The sequence below is a fragment of the Symphodus melops genome (genome assembly GCF_947650265.1).
Source record: "Symphodus melops genome assembly, chromosome: 13".
Lineage (NCBI taxonomy): Eukaryota > Metazoa > Chordata > Actinopteri > Labriformes > Labridae > Symphodus > Symphodus melops.
The window spans coordinates 12349722-12370947 of NC_136703.1; the positions used below are offsets into that span (position 1 = coordinate 12349722).

General features: G+C 42.1%; 1 protein-coding gene across 2 annotated transcripts in view; it reads right to left on the reverse strand.

Moving 5' to 3' along the window:
• The window catches only part of samd11 (sterile alpha motif domain containing 11), a 48953-nt gene that overhangs the window by 20426 nt on the left and 7301 nt on the right, over positions 1-21226 (reverse strand). For both annotated transcript variants that reach the window (XM_079359237.1, XM_079359236.1), the window contains exons 3-4: positions 15540-15715; positions 7818-7927 (exon numbers count right to left, since the gene is read on the reverse strand). In XM_079359237.1, coding sequence (XP_079215363.1) covers positions 7818-7927; positions 15540-15715 — 286 coding nt within the window. The remainder of the gene's footprint in view (positions 1-7817; positions 7928-15539; positions 15716-21226) is intronic.

Sequence of the window (21226 nt, forward strand, 5' to 3'; positions counted from 1 at the left end):
AAAGTAGGCTGAAGTAAAAGCCTGATATCAAAGCTCTGCTCTACCTGTATACATGACAACTGCTTTAAAAATGCAGAGTTAGAGGAGAGAGAAAGAAAAAGGGCCACAGAGAAAAAAAAGTGAAGAGAGAAACAAGCCACTGGTGTCTGGAGATGTGCCTGTTCTGTCAGAAACAAAAGGGGCCTGAACTGTCGTGGACGATAGATCTGCCCAGCTCATTTACGTGTGTGAATGTGTGCGTGTTTGTCTATTTGAGGAAAAACGATGGGCTCTTTTCTTTCTGCATCCTGCAGAAACTTAAATGCTATCGGTCAGTACATTTACATGTACAGTTAAGTCAAGCTACGGTTACAGACTGATTAGGTCATTTAGTTTGAATACTGTGCTTACCCTGTATATGTCAATTTATTGATGAAAAATGTTGTGCTATAGTAGGCCTCTCGAGAGTTACTGGCTGACCCTTCTTACGGTTAACCTTGTAAACAAATGAACAACTTAGCAAACGGCAAAGAGGTGGTTGGATGTAGAACAGTGAAAATATTTGACAACTGTACAGCTCTACATTTCATAATTTCTCTATGTTTACTTTCGTTTCAATTTGATGGTTATATCTAAAGGCAGACAACAAACCACTTTTGGTATGCTACGCTCTCATGAAGTTTGATATCCGGGTAGAAACCCGGCACAGGGCGTGGGCCATGAGCAAAATGCCTATAGTCCGGTTTGGGTCTGCTTGAGGTGTATACATGTAAGATTGAATCATTCTCTTCATCATCATCACATTGTCTAGGTGTGTTAGTCCAACTTTAAGAAATTCAATTTAGCTCCATTTCAACCAGACAAATGTGTGAACATGTATTTTTAGTACAGTTTTAGTCAGACTAACACTGTAAATCAACATTTTCTCACCGCATGTAAATGTATTAACTGTTCTTTCTGCATCTCTCATTTTATTTCCTGTCTTTTTAAAATATTGGAACAAAAGCTTCATGGTGATCCAAAGTGCATGAGAGCCTCTCAGCTGCTTAAGAAATGTCTCTCATCCTGCTTTATGTCTATATAATGTCTTTATTTTTAGGTTTTTCTTTGTATAAACACAGCAACCACTTCCCTCTCTCTTGTTGTTGTCCTCCTCTTGAACACACTTCTGATCTTCTTACAGTATCTCATCTCTCCATCTGTTTCCTTCTAAACTCCTCAAGGTGTGTATGAGAAGCAGAAGTTCTCCATCTCGCCTCTCATTTCGCCCCTCCCTGCCTCCAGCTCCGCCTCCCCGACACTTGCCTCCCCTGACGCCAAAGTGGAGGATCCAGTGTACAATTACTGCACCTCCTACTGCCTCTTCCTCCACCTCTCCATCCCTCTCTTCCTTTCCACCCATTGGTCTCACCCCCACCCCACCCTAACCCCCCCAAACACACCTCAAATCAATACGGGCCTAATCACGGAGGGAGGGAATGCAGAGCACATCGCACGCAGCGCCGACAGGAAGGAAAAAGCTGTTTGTCATTGCACTCCCTCTTGCTGTCTCTTTCTGTCTCTCTATTACTATCTCTTGCACCTATGCTTTTTCTCCAACACAGTTTCTTTCCCCACTCAGTCAGCCAAGCCTTTCTCTTTTTTCTGGCTTTGTCTCTCTCACTCCTCTGTGCATATTTTTAGGGATGGGGGCATATTTAACCCCCCCTGAAGGAGAATGGTTCCTTTCTCTTTTCTCTTTCTTTTTCAGCAGAGCAATTTTTCATCATTTGCACAGCATGTGTAAACAGTACAGAGACATTATGAAGAGACGGTGAAAAAAAGAGACGCAATTTCATGGCTGTACTAAAGCAAACAACATTTCTGTCATGTGTACACTCCTGATATTATTGTAACCTTAGCAACCACTGAACTATCAGAGTCTGACCTTTACCTTTAACCCATCACCTCAACTTATGTTCTTTCTTCTCCATAACAAGAACAGATAGCAAGGGAGGGAAAGAGACAGATGGTGACTTAGACAGGACTCAGAGGATTTTGTTGGGCTGCTGCAGGAGCCCTGGTGTTGATGAGAGGTCGAGTGAGCAAACGATGAAGGGAGAGAGAGGAGGTTCACTAATGATCCAGTGTTTGATGTTTTCTCTGAGGTCCAGAAGAGATCCGCTTCTCATACTATCCAAAGGAGACAGGGAAGTGAGGGGGAGGAGGGGCACTAATGGACAAGTGCATGCAACCTTGCACCCCCCCCACCACCACCACAACCACACACACACCACACATATATTTTATGATTTCTACTTCTTCTGTCATCTCCATTATTATGCCCCCATTCTGTGTTTCTTCTCATTTTCAAAAAAATGTTCAATACATTTCTTTCACTGGTCTCCATCTATCCTGTTAGTGAAACATTAACAAAGAGAGAGAACCCCCATTAGTTAAAGCCCATCTCTTTTAAAACACATACACACTTATATGCTTACACCCACACCCGGAGCCTCTCATGATCAAACACACACACACTTGAGCCGTCTCTTAAGCAGACCTCACTCAAGACACCGCGTCTCCTGAGCCAGTGCCCAAGGGCCAGAGATTTGAGGGCGGAAAGCTTTTAAAGCCAATTAAATGGGGCTTCTTAGAGCACCGGCGCTCCCTTTTAATGCCCAGCCCTGAGCTCTGCTAGCGTCTATGCTAACCCTTTTACTCCCACTAACAGCGCTTACAGTCTAGTTTGGCACCCTGGGAGATTCCCTATCACCTGCTTGTAAATATAGCTGAAAAATTTGCAGTTATGGAGTCAGGAGTTTTAATTTTAGCTTCATGGGAGTGTTGTATCTGTCAAAAAATATTTTTTAAATAGCTTCAATTGCTATGATAAAGCACTTCTTCAGGCTAACTTGGCAAAACAGAGTACTGTAGCCATTGCCTCTGTTCCATTTACTAGTTAACCTCCTTATCTTCTTTTCCTCCCACTGAGAGAAAAGAGGGATGAAAACAGAGGGATCATATAGAGAAAGAGGAAACAGCAGGACCTAAACCACTTCTCTTTCATGTGACACCACCAGGCGAATCATCAGGCAGGGGAACATTACTCTTTTTCCCCCTACTCTCTGATTTCCTTTCCTCCCTCAAACTTTAGTCCGCTTCCTTTCCTCTCTCCATCCCATGGAGCGTGGTGACAGCTCAGACAGCCAGACTCCTTAATTCCTCTCTTACTCCGTTAATCTGTCATCTTTATCAGACTGGGGAGGGGGGAAGCTGTGAGAGGAGGGGGGAATGACAGGCGGGGACGTGGGGTGGGCCGCCAGCCGCAGCCCCCCGATCAATCTCCACATTACAGCTGACAGAATGGTGCTAATAACTTATTGATCCCCCCTCAGTGCGCCGGGGCCTCCGCCGGCCCTGAAAGCCCTGCCATTGATTGGCTTACAGGCCGATGCAGCTGGGAAAGAGAGGGGAGGAGGGGGAGGGCTGATGGCGGCTCACACTAAGGGAAAGAAGCGCCACTTTTGACACGTGCATTTACACAAACAGCAACATTGCTGCTCTTTTTGTCATGTTTTGACTTTTTAACAGGGAAGGGAGAAATCAAGAGGGATAAAGACATAATAACACAACAAAAAGGGAAGAATAGTAAGGAAACATCAATATGTAGCCAACTGGCTAAAAAAACATCTAACCATTAGGTGGAAAAAAGGTAAATGGAGTTGAGCTCACCACTTTCAACCTTAATCTAGTTAAGCTTCACAATAAAAACCGATGTAATGTGTGTTATATACCGTCATTCTAAAGACACCAAAATGAATCTACTGATTGAAAATATTAATATTATTCAATCTTAGATGGCTCATAGTTTTTATTCATTTCTTCTTATTAGTCAGTCTCGCCTGAACCCCGACTGGCTCGTCTGGGTGAGGGTGTGTGATGTTGCCAGACCCGAAACACTCAATGAACTGAGAACACATCACTGATGATGCGTCCTAGAGCATCGGATGTTTCTTTCATCAATAGTCATTGTTGCCCAAAGTAGTAGACTATCAGCACAACCAGTGAGAAGCTGGAGAAGTTGGCAACAGTCTAAACATAGATGGAAGCTAAGCTATGACAGGCGGGGTATTTAAATTAAATTACTGTATTGACCTTACTGTCAAACAGCCTTTTCTTTGATGTTATACTATCTCAACTGTGGATTTTAATTATTACTAATACTGCCACACATTGTGTTATATTAGTGATTTATAGAAATTACAACAATTCATGATTATGACATAACGACAAAATACATTTCACAGTAAGTCTTATGAACTAGAGTTAACAGAAACAAAGGCTTTATACTTTAGATATCTATTTAAATGCACTGCTTGTTTGTAAAATCTCTAATAATGCTTTCACACCCTGGAAAAACTCCATAAAAAGGGTTAATATTGATATTTCCAGGGTTAGCTGCATGAGTAAACAGCCACACTTTTCACTTCATCTTAAGTTTCTCCTGCCAGCCCCCTTGTATTTTTTCCACAGGAAGTCCAAATGAGCCGATGTGAGAACTCAACAGGATATAATCAGGAGAATTTACCTCGAGCGATTTGGAGGCAGAGGTGATGTTCACTCCCTGCAAACAGTGCTGTGAACAGACTGTCTGCATGTGTCGTGTTTGATCTCTGCACACGTTATTTAACTGCTGCATTTCATTTGTGAACTGGATTAGGAGGATTTCAGTGGCAGTCCTGAAATTCTCTCAAAATAATGCATATGGGAAAATGTGTAAATATTTTTTTTACCAACTGAACATTTGACCTTTATCCATATTTTTTATGTCTTGACAGTTGCATTAGTACATTTCATTACTAATCCTATGAAACCTTTTTGTTACGGCTGCAAAATGACATTCCAATGAAGCGGGGGATGTTCTGAAGTATTTACGACCAACACTTCCTTTTTGCTTCCGTTTAATTGAGCTAAAATAGCCAGAAATCAAAGAAGTGTTTACTTTTGTTTAAAATAGTTTCAAATCAATGTTAATCATGTAATAACAAGCTAGTAATACTTTTAAAGCAGTCCTTGCTCACAATCAGTTTGGAGGTAAAATGTCTTGCACAAACACGTTGGGTTGCAGATTCACACGCAAGCAAACATCTAAAACCAGGCATTTAAAACCACACACGGAAAAGTGTACATGCTGAAACTAACACATACACACACACAAATGTGCACAAGCCCCAAACCACTGCTACAACTCTCCACCACACACACATCGACAGGCTGTAACTGCCTCTGGGAGTCTGAGTGCAGGGAGCAGAGGAGAGAGAGTGTAGCAGTCCAAAAACACCTTATCTGCCTGTTTGAGTCTCCGGTCTGACCACAGAGCCACGGTTTACAGTCTCCACAGGCAGCCAGACTATCAGCGTCGGCGCCCCTGCTCTTTCCCTCTCTCTCTCTCTCTCTCCCCCTCCCTTCCCTCCTCCCTCATCTAACGGAGCCTCTGAACAGCCAGCGGCTGGGGAGTGAAGAGAGGGAGGGAGGGATGGAGAGAAGAAGAGAAGGAGGGAGGCAGACCTCCTGTCTGTCCCTCAGATTTAATTAACGGCCCACTCCGGCGCAGAGACGACCCAGCAAGCCTGCTTCTCTTTCCTCCTGACCCACACACACGTGCATACACACACAAACACACACAGAGCTGTCCGCCGCCATAGCTGCTGCCTGTCCTCCCCTGTTACCACCACCGCACTCATTCATCTCTCTTTCCTCTGTCTCTGTATGTCCAAATGTTTCTCCCATCAGTGCATCTCTTTCTCTGATTTTTCCCTCTTATTTCTCTCCTGCCTTACTCTCCAACTTCAAATTCTCTCTTTTGACATCTCTCTAATAGACATAAAACACTTTTAAAAGATAAGTCCGATAGGACAGCTGACTGACAGAAGAGTGTAAACACAATATCATAGACAGTGAGCTGTGTTTACCATCTCATCCATCCCAAAGTCAAATAATCCACTGCTCTAAAACTTCATACACCCACATATGTATTTAGACGCAAATTTGAACCTGTGTTGATCTTGCGTGGGCACGCATCTGTATAACTGTGTTAAACAGTGTGTTATTTGTGTGCAATTTTGTGTTTGTGAATGTGTGTGTATAATTTCACTGGCAGACAGAATTAGAGCCAGTGGCTGATCGGATTGGACTTGTTTACAGACACAGAGCGAGCCGCTTAGGCAGCGCCTGTTAAATCTCCCTTTAATGGTCAACCGGACAGATTTTTAGGGTTTTGGACCCCCTCTGGTTTAGGCCACACGGTGCTCACCCCCTCCTCCATAAATCACTACCCACCCACCTATCTACTTGTGTCTTTCTCCATTAAGATAACTACTTAGGGCTTTGATTTCTCCATTTAGTTTATCAGCTGATTAGGCCGGTATTTGGGTGGAAATCCGTCGCAAACCAGGGTTTAAGACACTGGATGGGCTGGCTGTTGAGCAGTCTAATACCCTCTTCCACCCACCCTGGCTGATATCAGAGGCACCGTATGGACAATTAATCTGGCAGACACATAAAGAAAGAGGGTTTGGAGGTGCCAGGTCTGGGCTAATTATGGCATTTGCTGTGCCTACGTCTAATGGTATGAGAAGAAATAGGGTCAAAGCCTGGGAAACATGTTAAAACAAAGGAACGCTCTTATATGATAAAAGTATATACAGCATAATATTATCAAAGTTTAAGATAATATTTTATTTTATAAATAATATCTTTATGATAATATGAAGTATGTCTATCTAATGTATTTATCTGTAGTATTTGCTAATGGATTGTATTGAATTCAACCAATTTTCATGTCCCTTAAAAACTATTTCACTAAGTATTAAAAGTAATTACACACTTACAATGTAATAATAATAATGTAATTATTGCACATTAGTTAAGTTAAGCAATGTTGCTCTAAAAATGAGGGACAGCTTTGGCTCAGAAGATGGAGACCAAAACCAGAAGACAAACAAGTAGATCAAGGGTTACATCCCCAGAACCTACACTCTCCTCCACCACTATAAAAGGAGGTCAAATCCAAAAGAGCAGGTAAGCAAAGTCTGTGCCATGCATTTGTGAATGGGTTAATGTTGCAGGTAGTGTAAAGAAATATAAAGGTTAGATGACTAGAAATGTGTTATATGAGCACAGTCTATTCAATTCAATGGTGGGACCATATAGCATACTGGACAAACGTATGTCATGAAACAGGCTTTACTAACCCAAAGAGTCAGAAACAAGTTAAATTGGCTGATTGTTTAAAAGTGATATCAGTAAAGACTGTTTTACAGCCATGTGTCTTTGATTGCACACTATCCTCATACAAGCTTCTTGACAAATAGCTGTGATTAAATGCTTTGTGTGTTCTGTCTGTAAGCTTTAAGAAAGGCTCTTAGCGCAGACACACACACACACACACACACACACACACACACACACACGCACACACAAGCACTGTTCCTCTGCTCACATGAAACTGGATTAATGGCAAACAAAGCTATTTATTCAGAGGTAATTTAAAACAGGGGGTTTAACAAAAATCCTAGAGTGCAGAAGAGAATGTGGGAAGAACATTAAGTAATCAACTTGAGAGCGACCCCCAGGAATGAGTAATAAGCTTATGTTAAATTCCCCCAATCACACAAATTAGAGCAAATTAAATGGGTAATAGAACGTTTACATATGTTAGAGGAGATGTGCAGAGGGATATATCAGCAGCATAGGGGCAAAGCAAAAAAGAAAGAGATAAAAACAACATTAAAGCATCCTACCAAACCCTACATTCAAGTACACACAAATACACACAACTTCACTGAGTGTCTTACCTGTGTGTCCAGAACTGGTGTTGTGTTCAGAGGCTGACTGGCCCTCAGGCATCCCGTGCTGTCTGGTGTGGTGCAAGTTCGAGATGATTGTAGAGAGGTCACTGTCACGACTGTAACACACAGACACATGCAAACACAGGGAGAAGAGGATTAAAACGTTTAAAAGCAGCCCCAAACAAACTATATTCCACAAAGCAATCCCGACCAGTTTGTGATAAAGCAGCAGAGCATAAATTCATACTATTTCACACTCTACTTACCACACAAATCCTCCGTCCAGAAAGCACTGTCCCCTCAAAATTGCATACCTCCACACAGACTCAGCAGCTACAAGTGGCTGTTCTGTCAACTGGCTTTTAGCTGTGAGGTGTGTAATACATTCTGACAGACTACCCCATCCAGCACTTTTGGGTCTCATCCCTGCTCATCTTCCACAGTAAGATATTCACAACTCCAAAGTAGTTTAGAGGCTTAAAACCTGATTAAAGCTCTTTTTTTTAAAAATCAGGCTGCCAACAGCTGTTTAAGAGAAGTAAAGCATTAAAATAACACGAATGGTGGCAAAATTAAAAAGGCTTAAGCTTTTCTTTTTCACTTGTTTGTGATGTCATTCCTTTAGCGAATGGGTATGGGGAAATGGGTGCTTGCCTTGTTTTCCATTCTAACTTCTTACTTGAACAACACGTCCTATTCAATAAAATTGTCCACAAGTCAGTCTCTACCGTTCAGCACCCAAAGAAGGTGCAGTAGGAGGGTTTTAGAGATTAGGCCAAGATCTGGTTGGAGCTGCTCTGCCCTTCCAAATGTTCCACCAGTCTCCTGTCTCCCCACACCATTGGGCACAAACAACTGTGTCATTGACGTATTTCATTTGCAATCTGATTACCATCGTGATCACATTAAATGGCATAATGATGGGAAATCAGCGCTTAAAAGTTTGAGAAGACTAAAGCAGCTGAGCAGCACAAGTGTAGACAATGTAATGGCAAACAGCTTGTGTGGAGGGAGAGCAATAAATTCTACATTTTTTTAGATTAAATTATAAATAGAATTCATTGGTAAATGACTAACATACTGTATATGCTGCATGGAAGAGCACCAAGCTCATTTTATATATTTTTATTTTACTTTATTTACAGAATAGGTTTGCAAACACATTATTTAGACATGGCAGTTTGATGGTGTCAGCAGCCTCCCGTGTCAGCAGGAATTTTGTTTATAGGTTTAACTGGCAACTGCTTTATTGAAAGCAGAATCATCTATGAAGGGGGTCTGGTATGACACAGCAAGCACAGTTTATGGGACAGAGGCAGTGAATGGTTCTTAGCTGCCACCACGATGACGAGGCCGCACTGTTTGCGGCTGCTGGATTTGGGTTTTTACAGTCCCATGATTACAGGCTGCTGTTGCTGTAATGTCAGGCTGTCGGTCGCCAAGCTGTTTCCACACGCTAACAGAAAAGATGAAGGAGAAGTGTGTGAAGGGCTATAATGCTGGCCATGCTGGCTTCACCAGTCACCTTTCAGTCGCAAAGAAGCACTGACTCACAAAACGATCTCAGACAAAACAGTCACGACCTGTTGCTTAGAGAAGACACACTTGATTGGACTCAGGCTGCAAACTTTTTGGACTAATGATAGACTTCTTTTTTTGAGAGAAAACTTGCCAAAATTAGTAGCTGTCTGTGTCAGAGAAGTCATTCGTTTTCTCCAAAAGAAAAATGAGATGCAGGCAGGGTTTTGAAATTGTTCATGGAGTCCTATAATAATGTATCTACATCATCCAGTGTCTCCAACAAAACACAAATAACACAAACGTCAGCAACACGCAGGGTTTATCCATCTGAGTTATCATAACACCATCCATTGTCTATCATTTAAATTGATCATGATAATGCAATCCTAAAATTTTCAGAGAGGTGATGGGACTATTATCCCATGGAGAGGTGGCCGCTCTAAGCTATGAATGACAAGGACATTGTTAGTGGGGTAATTAGCGCACTTTTCCCAAGCCGTCCTGCCTTGGCTTGGGCTAATGAGGGCCAAGCCCTATCTCCACCCACCTCTGCCCTCCCTCAACTCCCTCCCCCTTCTTCTCTGGGTTGAGGCAAGGTCATACTCAAGCCCAGGAAGATGAAGGACGGGGGTGGAGATGGTGTTTAAAACCCAGTCACCTGAGTCAGCGCTCCCTAAGGAGCTCCTGCGTAAGATGGGAAGGACGGGAGCCTCAGAGAGGATGGAGGGGGGTTATATTGTGGCTGTTGGGCCCGACAGATAAGAAGGACATGAGCTGGCTTCTTATCACACAGGTGCACGCCGGAGACAATCATCTGATCCTCAGCTCATCCCCTAACTTGTCAATACGGGCCCATCATCCCCGTCCGCAGGTCAGACACACTGACCCAGATAGCAGGATAACTAATATGAGTTAATACTCAAAATCTGTCATGGATACTATTGGTATCCAACACTCGGTGTCTAAAGTAGCATTTCATGCTGAAGATGCTACTTTGTGCTTCAATGGTTCAGACATTAGCAAGTCCAAATGTGTCCTGCTTTCTTTCAATATTACTTCTCTATGACTTTTTAAATACACTACTACTTATTATCGTCCCCACTACTTCAGGTTATATGTTGTGTAAGATTTTTATACAATTTAACAGCTATAAAGACATTGATATATTCCTGTATCAAATGAGGATTTAAGTAAATATTAATCATTTTTTGTGGCTCATTCTTTTGTTAAAAAAGATGCTCTGTTTCCCTCTACCATTACAATAAGTGTTACTATTCAAAATGGTCCACACCACATGAAAAGCCTCTCCTCCTGGCAGAGAGAGGCGACTCTGTAAATGCCCAGTAGCGGCCCGCTGTGGCTTTGGCACGCGGCGCTGAGGTGGCAGGGCTGGAGGTCACAGTGTGAGCTGGCAGCCCAGGCACCCTGACGCCATGTCTCACACCACCACTGGGAAAGTGCTGACAGACAGACAGCAGGGAAGGTGGAGGAGGAAAGGGAAAGAGAGACAGAGAGGAGAAAGCCACCCAGACAGACAAGAGAAGGCGACTGAGACAGAGGAGAAAGCGACCGAGACAGGTCGCAAGAGCTGTGTATCATCTGATGCTTGCAGGTTGACAGCGCGCCAGTCCTCTGCTCTAACAGCAACACATGTTCTACTCTAACCTTTAGAGGTGGCCCAGCGCAACGATCCAAACCTAACACCAATACCGTATATAACATCTGACAATAAGACTGAACACTACATTGTTTTAACATCGCAACGGCAATGTGAGCATGTGCAAGGCCAATCATGTGACTGCATGTCATGTTGGCACTTTTTTATTTTTGGAAGCGGACAAAAAAAAAAAAAAACAAGCTTTCGTGTTTTCCATAATTCACAATAAAGGTCGGTCCAGTATAAATTTCAGTGGTCATAAAACCGACCATGCAGAGTCTATGTGTCCCTTCATGTAAGAACTAGACATACAGGAGACACTGCTGCCTTCAAATTCTCCAAAATGATGCAGGTGAGGCGGATTTAAATAGAGAGTATTCCAGATACCAGGTATTCGCTTTATAATGCTGTGTCCATTAATGAAGCCGATGTGTCGCTGATTGTTTACTTTTAGTGGCTATGCCTTTATCACTGAGCTTGTAATACAAACTAAACATGAACATTGCTGGAAAGAATACATGAGATACAAGTCACACAATAACACGCCACAAGTTTATTTATCGTTGAGTCAATGTGATAAAAACGTGTCGCTCCTCCTGTTCTCTCTACACATGTCTCCTCTTCTCCATGTTTCTGTGTCAGAGTCGCTGTCGGAGGCTGGATCCAGTGTGTGATGAAATCAGGAGGGGGTTTAGATTTGAATTCAGAAAAGGACTTTATTCCAGTTTTTTTCCTAATATCGTTCAGCCCTATTCGACAACCACTGGAAAATAAGGTATGGACTTCTTAAAGATTGTACTGTACTTTCGAGAACTGGTCATCCAATGCTGTCAGAAAATAATGATTATTAGGAAATATCCATAATTTGGAACACAGAATGCTCAAAGCAGGAATAGGATTTATTGAAAGTCTTTTTTTTTTTGGGCTGATGCCTCTGAGCAGGGATACACAATTGTCATGCTGCTCACAGCTGGATCGAAAAGCAAGCGGCTACGAAGAACCCTGCAAGCAGAGGGGCTAATGAATAAATACAGAAATAGATACATAAATAAGTAGGTGTAGCCTGGCTTCTCTCCTCCTTTTTGTTTCTCTGCTGTACTGGCTGACATAAGGTCAATAAACCAGCCATGGGAGGTGAAATAGAAACCCACCATGTTGCATGAAGGTTTTACAGCTATAAGCCACACATTTGCTCGTTTAGCTGTGAACGTCTTCTTCGCTTACACACTGTTCTTCTTTTTTTCAGATTGTTTTGTTTTTTAACTACCCTACTCCTTTTTTTCCCACTTCCACTCCTAAAAACATAAAAAAACGTTTTTTAGGATCATTTTAAAAATAAGAAAATAAGTCTGTCATATTTACAGCTGAGTGATTCAATACGACAGGCAGAACATGCTAAATGTTTACCATGATGGTCTTTACATGTGGACGTGATGAGTCTCAGCCTTGATGCAAACACCCAATCTCAATCTGAAAATCCACTGACCCTCTTTTCAAATTCTTTGTTTTGAGTGGGGGTTGATAAAACACTGCTCTATTTGGAAACCCAATATCTACCTGCTAGCGAACAGCCGACCAACTACATAGCTATGACTTTGTTGCCATGGTAATTGAGTGTAAACAACGCCAAAACTCTAGAAAGCTATAAAACCTCTAAGCTCACTAATTAGTTCTTGGGGGGAGAGCTGTTTCCAGTAATTTCACACTGTCCCTGACTTCTAACTGCATGACACAGTAAGCCAGAGGACAAAATGTCAAATTCAAAAGGCATACAGAACCAACACAACATGAGTGTATTAATTCATCTGTGGCTATGATGAAGATTGTGGAAACTATACTCATTTAAAAATAATAACTTCCAAGTAGGTCTTCCACAAAACGTACCAGCTTTGCATTTTGTTGACTGAATTACCTGCACCTGCTACATGATCAAGTACCACATGGCCTACTGCGCAAGTGACTGAGAAAACTGCATTTTTGGTTAATATGAATATTGGCTATGTTTGCAGGCTGAAAGGCAGACGTCAGTGGGTGTAACATACAAAATCCATGGTGGTTAACGGATAATTACCCGACCATGTCAGCACTTTTCAATCAAAGCTTTGTTATCTACGGCCAACTTATACAAACACTATAAAGTCGCATTTGTTTTACCCCTGAGTATAAGACAGTAAAATCTTAAGTTACCTCCATCAAATATTTAGACCCTCAGATGAAATCCATAAATCATGGTTAACAAATCCACGTCGGATAGAAACTACCACGCCACGGTGAAAACAAAACAACATTTTGTTTCCTATGTGTTGTTACAGTTTAGTGTCAAGCACCTTTGATTTACACCTTTTTAATAAATCATTATTTGGTTGTCTACGTGACTTGGCTGCCTTTCAGTCACTAGATATTATGGGCTTATTCAGCAGAAGTGGGAATCAATGCAGCACAAAGTAAATAAATTGTGCATAAGGCTATGAACATTAATCTGATTTAGAGAATGTAGCAGGTTTATGATTAACCTGAGAAGATCAGGATAAGAACGAAAGGAACTTCAGTTCAAAAAGTTAAATACTCTTAGTATCTATTAAAGGCATGCCACCTGAATTCTTCTTTTGCTGTCTGAGGCGTTATTTTTGTGAATAAAATTATTTAGAAAATATGATTGACACATACAGCTTTAAAGTGTTCATGTAGACTAAATTGTATTTACAGTAGGCATGTCGCAAAAACCAAGTGGGTGTGACAGTGCTGCCGCCAGCCTGATGATGTGTGGATGAAACGGCACAGATACACTCACACATGTATACAGGGGCTCGTATTTTTCACATCCATTGGCCAAATCCAATTTGTTAAGACCCTTCTACGACTCACTTACGAAGCTTCGGTCAATGGAAATCACATTTCCGTGATTGGACATCCCATTATCCCGTTCGTCCAGACCTGCACTAGGGGATAAAGCAGGCTTGAGACGGATGCCCAGGACAGACCGGAGCAGCGGCTCCAGCGAGTCCGTCGCCTTTCAAAGGGTAAAAGCCTGACATATTAGTCATAAGTGTTCTTTAAATTCATTATCATCTTAACACGCCAGCGGCACAAGTGTCAGGGGGAGGGGAAGCCCTCTAAAACGAGGTTACTGGATCCGTTTAAAGCTTCACAGTTGCTGTGCTGTCTGCCATGTCACAAGCAAGTCTCAAGACATGAAAAACATCCCCTCCTGTAATAAGGCTGCACAAGCTGCTTATAACGCGGACAGGGGACTTTCTGAGGTTAATCAATGAACAGCTACTGTATTATATCCATCCTTAGCACATCTGATTCTTTAATCAGACAAAAAATAAAAAGGCACACGCTCTCAAGTCAACATCCACACATTGGAGAAAAACACAGGACTTCACAGCATCGTTTCTGACTTTATTTTAAGTTATTAGGCGGATACAGCCGTTACACTCTAGGATTTCTCCATTATGAAGGCTGTCCACATAATGTACCCGTGCTCGTGCATGAACTGTACCGTGCCAAAGCACCCCGCTTCCAAGCGTACCAGGGACAACAAAGTTATTCCATGCCAAGTCAACAAACTGGACTTTAGGTTTGAAGCATACTTGGGCACATTACGGATTGACTAGTGTGAGTGTCCCCTTTAACGCCTTAAAAAACTTTGACAGCCTTTGATATACAAATGATCTGTTTGGACAATTGGTCAATGGTCTATGACTGATTTAGTTTTTTAATTCCTCAAATAAGCCAATGTGAACCCTGATCACAATTAAAAGATGAAAAAAAAAATCCCAATGTTTGAGTCCCTCTGAATATTTACTAATATATTAGAATATTCACTTCAATTCAAGTATTTATGATCATGCTTTGATTATCACTAGAAACAATGGTAAAAATCAAAATGACTCAATGTTTTTGTTCTTTATGTAGTGTAAAGGCTAAGGAGGTTTCTGGAATTTGATTCAATACAATGATCCTAAATTAGTTAAAAGCCATGACATAAAGACATAATGACTTCAGTTTTATATTAAACGTTCTATTACCAAACCGTTCCCAGACACAGCACAGAGATGAGGCAGATAGTGGTGACTAAGGTGACTCAGTCTTTCAACATCAAGTCAAGACATATACACTCAGACTTGGCAGGAGCAACAAACAAACCGACAAACCAATTAACACTTTCAAAGCGCAGCACACGCGCTTCCAATGAAAATCCCAGAGCAACAGCCATTTTTGAAACACTGATCTTTGTCTGTTTAAGCTGTTTCTCATAATGTGTCTCTAACACCACAAAATTATTCAACAATCACTGTTATTGAAAATTCTGCACTTGATCTCGGGTGGTAACAAAAAGGTAAAAGTTATACAGAAAAGGAAGATCAACTTACGACTTTTAACTTGTTTTTTTGTTTTTTTCACAAAACTGACTCAGAGGCTGGCATGACATTTTCTTTGTGTGATGATTGACCACATAATGTAGCCTACATTAAGGAACAATAAAAAGGAAATCTAAATAGTACATTGTCCTCGAATCTACACAGAAGTCATGGAGTCCTCACCTCTTTCTCATGATACTGTAATGCAACTCGTCTTCCTGTTTGATGTGGGCATGATCCGCACTGGCTCTTTCGCTGCCTTCACTGTCGTCACTGCTGAAGATGGAGGCCAGCTCCTTCTTGGGGACCCGGTTGGGAGGCAGGGGTATGGTGCGTTTTTCAGCCAAGCGCCCACGGTTCTGTTTAAAAACACCACAAGGAAAGAGAACTTCAGTACAGCTAGGTACATACTCAGCCATGAGCACTGGTGGCCCCAACTCGTGAAGTTGCCATGGGGCATATTAAGGCAACTCATTGCAATTTTATTTTCAAAAAAGTTTACTCAAATATTGAGCCTGATCTAACATGTGCCTATTTGCATTAATGAGCTAAAAGTACTGGAATAACAGACAAACAATTTGCAAGAAGTGAGCAATAAGTCAAAACTGTTCCATCCAGATGTAAGAAGACGTTTGTTTTTTTAGGTACCAAACCACAGATATGTTACACCATCATGATTGTAACAGTTTTTTTCAGTGATAATAGGAGACGTATTGTAAAAATGATCACAGTAACAAAGCACAATCATATTTTAATTACAAATGATGTCCAAATCATTGCAGTAAGACTTTTTCACCATTAAGTGAAGCTCTAGCTTAAATTAACACTATTGTAATATGGCGCTTGACAATATCTGACAGGCCACTTCCATGTGACATGTGTGGTTTGGTTAGTTTTGAGAAAAAAACTGGTTAAACAGCAATCAGTGTCGCTGAATCCAAATCATTGTCACTTGTAAAGCTGACATTCAGGCTCCAGGCCAGCCACCCTTAATCCAGTATACACTGTCAATGCATGACAAAGCACTACTGAAAAAAATGTTTTGATAGTCTGCATTAGGTCTGTCGTTGTGAAACAAACCATTTATAGCTACTGATTTGGGGGGGGGGGGGATTGGACAATGATTTGAGTGTTTATTTTGCTCCAAAGCAGCCAGCAATAAACAGAGAAAAGATAGGATAAACAGGAGAATCTGGCCCTGGGGGTGTAAGGAAGTGAAGCTGGGCGACTTTTAATGTGACCTGAAGAGGTCACTGCAGATTAACAAGGTCCTATCACAGAGAGAAGGGACATGGGGGAGAAAGAAAGACACGATAGAGAAGCAGAGTTAGGAGGAGAGACGTGGAAAGTGTAGGAACTATTGTGAAGGGGGAGGAAACAGGAGAAGGGTAGGCTGAGGAGAAAAGTTAACGCCAAGAGAAGAGAGGGAGGGCATATGTGGGTTTGTACAGGAGAGAGAAGCGATAAGGTGAGCGAAAAGAAAGCCACAATGAAAGAGAATGTGGTGAGTAAGAACATTACAGAGAGAAGGCTCCACAGAAGTAAGGTCTGTCCAGTGTGAGTGGACTTGGATTTGAAACTTTATTCCCTCTCCCTCTTCTTTCTCTGTGCCTGCATCTCTGCTCTAACTCCCGGACGCCTTCAGGCCCTCCAGCTATCCCTTCCACCACACGCAACCTCACTCTCCACCGCTCCCTCCATCCCAGGAGGCGCGGCAGCGTGAGTGGCAGGCAGGGGCAGGAGGAGGGATTTGGGGGCTCTTAGCCAAGAGGCAAACAGGTGCAGCCCCTCTGGATCTCTCAAATGGCAGACATTAAAAAGAGTTTGGGAGGAGGGGAAGACAGAGAAAGATGAAAACATCCCCCAGGATGAGCAGGCCACAGAGTTCTGCACATTTCTCTGCTTTCTCTGTTTTATCATGCCATGCCAGAAAAGAGGTTTTACCTCCTTTCTTCTTTCCTGTTGGAGCTTTCGCCGAAGTTTCTGCTCTGGTGTTCAAGTGCAGTAGATCACTTTCTGATACTTCTGCTACTTCCACACAATGCCTTGCTGTTGAAAGTTTGTACTGGCGCTCTAACCACTTATTAAAGGAGAAAACATGGGCAACAAACAAAAACAAATGAAGAGCAGTTTTTCATGGAGCTACTACAGTCACATTTCTTGGACGCAGACATCTGTTAAATACAAATGTTCAACCCCTAGTGTCTTTCATTGCTGTTTTAACAATCTCAGGGAAACTACACAATTGTACATGAGTACCCCACTTACGACCTACACATGCACGCACACTCTATTCCTATTTCTTAGAATTCCCCTCTAAGAGGGTATTTTACTCAGAGCATGCTAGAAATATCGTGTACACAAGAATAGTTTGTCGGAGACCAGTCGTGACTGTGGCTGTGTGTGAGTGTGCAGACAACCACCCACATGGCCGTGACATACCCAGGCTGACAGCCCCCGTCAACCCCCCACCTCTCCTCTCTCCTCCCGGAAAGCCCCGATCCTTTCTTTAGTGGCACTGACGCAGAACTGGGGGTGAGCTCCCACTGCTTCCGGCAACACTTCCGCAGCACGGGGGAGGGCTCTCCGAAACAAAACACGAAGAAAAACACACCCCTTGCAGCCCACGTAGGAGCGCTCAAAGGAAGGGCGTCTGAGTGCGCCGGCTTGTACGTGCACGAACAAACACAGGCGTCTGCACAGAGCTGAAGCAACCTTACTGTGTGTGGTCAGCCTCCTTTCAGCCGTGGAAAAAAGTCTCTCATAAAAGATCTGCTAAAAGCACCTCTATGAATATCACCACCCACGCTTTCTGTCTGACAGGCAGCCAAAGAATATATCTGGGCTTCACATTTAGACAAAAAAAATGACAAATACATAAAGATGCACTACAGATACAGGGGACAAACTAACCAAGTCACAATCTAGGAAGACAATTCAAAATTGTGTACATGACAATACATGAATACTGTCTTTTAAAATTGGCATACATAATTAACATACATATATAGTTCAGACATCTCTTAGTATAACTTTAGAAGTTGAAAAATTGTAGACTTCAAGGCTGGAAGGGGCTATGGGGCAATTGCCAAGCAGCTTGGTGAAAATAGATCAACTGTTGGAGCAATTGTTAGACAATGGAAAAGGCTAAAGATGACAGTCAGTCTACCTTAGATTGGGGCTCCATGCAAGATCTCACCTCGTGGGGTATCAGTGATTATAAGACAGGTGAGAAATCAGCCCAGAACTACACAGGAGGAGCTGGTCAATGACCTGAAGAGAGCTGGGACCACAGTTTCAAAGGTTACGGTCGGTAAAACCCTATGCCGTCATGGTATAAAATCATGCATTGCATGGAAGATTGCCCTGCTCAAGTCATCACATGTCCAGGCCCATCTGACCACCTGGATGATCCAGAGGACGCATGGGAAAAAATGTGGTCAGATGAGACCAAAATCGAACTTTTTGGTCTAAATTTCACTCGCTGTGTTTGGAGGAAAAAGAAGGCTGAGTACCATCCCAAGAACAACATCCCTACTGTAAATCATGCTTTTCTGTGAAAGGACTTTAAGAAAGTAGCAGATATATGTATTAAAGTTTTAATATTGAAATCAAGTTAAACAGTTTAATATGTTGCATAAACTTATTGGGATCACAGCCTCTCTGGGATAAATAAAGTCTCTTGAATTGAATTGATTCCTACATTTAAAACAAAGGATGGCTCAATAGACCGGCACAGGGATGAGTCCTAAAACCCGGAAGTGAGTCAGCATTTTAGCACCATGGGTTCCTAACTCTAAAAGTTAATAGGAATTTTGAATGGGTTTGTGGTTAGATGCCTGAAATAAGGTCCATGGTTAACGCAAGCTTGAGAGATGTTGACGTTTTTGTGAAACAAAATAAACTAAGCTAACTACATTAGATAAGACTCCCACTTGTGACTACAGTGGTTGTCATGGAGACATTAAACATCATCACGCCGGAAACTCTCTCACTAATCCGCCTTACAGCCTATAGTCATGTTTTTCAGTGCTCTTATAAATATTAGGTTAATAAACAACATAAAGCTATGGCATCGCTAGCTTGTCAAAACTGCTAGTTAGATCAATGAAGCATAATGGTCGTCAAAATAAACAGTAAAGTGTAGTTCGCTTGTACTGTAGCTTTTTACTTCTCTTGACTGCATTGATGCTTCAAACTTCATAAAAATGTTGTTCATCTGTAAAGATTATCCAGCTGAACAAAACAGCTACACAACAGAAACGAGTGTTTGCCACAGAGATTATTTTCTGCAATGATCCAAAACCCAATGCAAAAATCTTGTGTAGTTACTTCCGGGTTGGCCTACAAAAATACGTCATCACCATCCCAGTCTATGGCAACATGCGGTAAAAAAAATTAATCATGGTAATATCTCAACTACGTGTTGGCTGGTGAAGCAGAATTTTTAAAGCTATCCAATGTGTTCGCTGTACTAATTTAATTCAGACTGTGAAATGAGCTCTTGATGGAAAAAGAGAACTAATATGAGTGTGGTTTTTTTTTTTTCTTCTTTCTCCTTGCGTTATTTCCTGAAAGGTGCGGTGCCCTGCTGCTGGCTCCAACCAACATTAGTGAGCACACTCCCACACACACACACACACACACACACACAGACACATGAGCACACGCAGCGGTAGCCGCCCGTGACATTCCTGCAGCTGCGGCGCTCTCTCTCCCTCGCACGCGCCCCCCCAGCGATCTCCCTGGGGGACGAATGCCTAATGAGTCACGCGCCTGTCTGCCGTTACCTCGCAGCGTGTGTGTGTGTGTGTGTGTGTGTGTGTGTGTGTGTGTGTGTGTGTGTGTGTGTGTGTGTATGAGTGTGTGTATGTGTGTGTGTGTGTGTGTGGAGGCGGGATGGCAGCCTGATTTGGCGCGAGCACTAGGGGAAAGGGGGGAGGGGGAATGAGGAGACGACAGAGAAGGAGAGCGGGGAAAAAATGAGCGTGAGGAGAGTGGGAGGGGGGTTGAAGCGGTCATTACCGAGTGCTGAAACAAGGCTGTAACAAACAACTTGTCTGCTGTGTGTTTGGACATCAGGTACATCTTGATGTAAATGTTACTAAATCATACTTCAGGCTCACCTCTATGTCTCTGGCTCATATAGAGACTAATCTCGACATTTTCACAGGTGCACCTATGAAAGGTGATGAGCGACACATTTGTCGGCTTTCATCAAATTGAGTTTGCTCAGTACGCAAACATGACCTGATTACTGTGAATAATCTGATTAAAATGTTTACAAGGTTCATAGTAACCAGATTTCAGTAACCCCATAATAGAGTTTAAATGATATATTTGATAGTCAGAACATTGTTGAAAGGATTTGTAGCTAAGCGTAGAAAACTTCTCCTTGGTGCTACTATACAAAAAGGAAATGTAACTAGTTGTACTCACTTCTATCCATGAAACTGTTTTTGATAGAAACATTAACGTTACTCTTTTACCTCTCCAATCATGTGAAGTCCCTCTAAACTGTTGAGCCCACATAATAAATGAAAAGTCTTACAGTTCCGTGATATGGATATTATCAAATCTTTACTATGCTCATACACAAATTGAAAAAACATGAACTAATGCGTAACAAATACAAACTCCTATGTATAGCACACTCATTGACCCTTGTATAGAGTCAGTTGTGTATGGGTTAAACCCCACATTTTAATTTTTTTTGCAAAACAGTGGTGTTCTCTTTTAATAATGATGTCAGAATTTGCTAAGTGAGCATCGAACATTTCCTGTGACACCTTGAAACTCCAATGTGTCACATTTTGCAAGTTTAAGGCAAAGATGACAGCCTACAGAGCCCTTGTCCATTATTTCTTGGT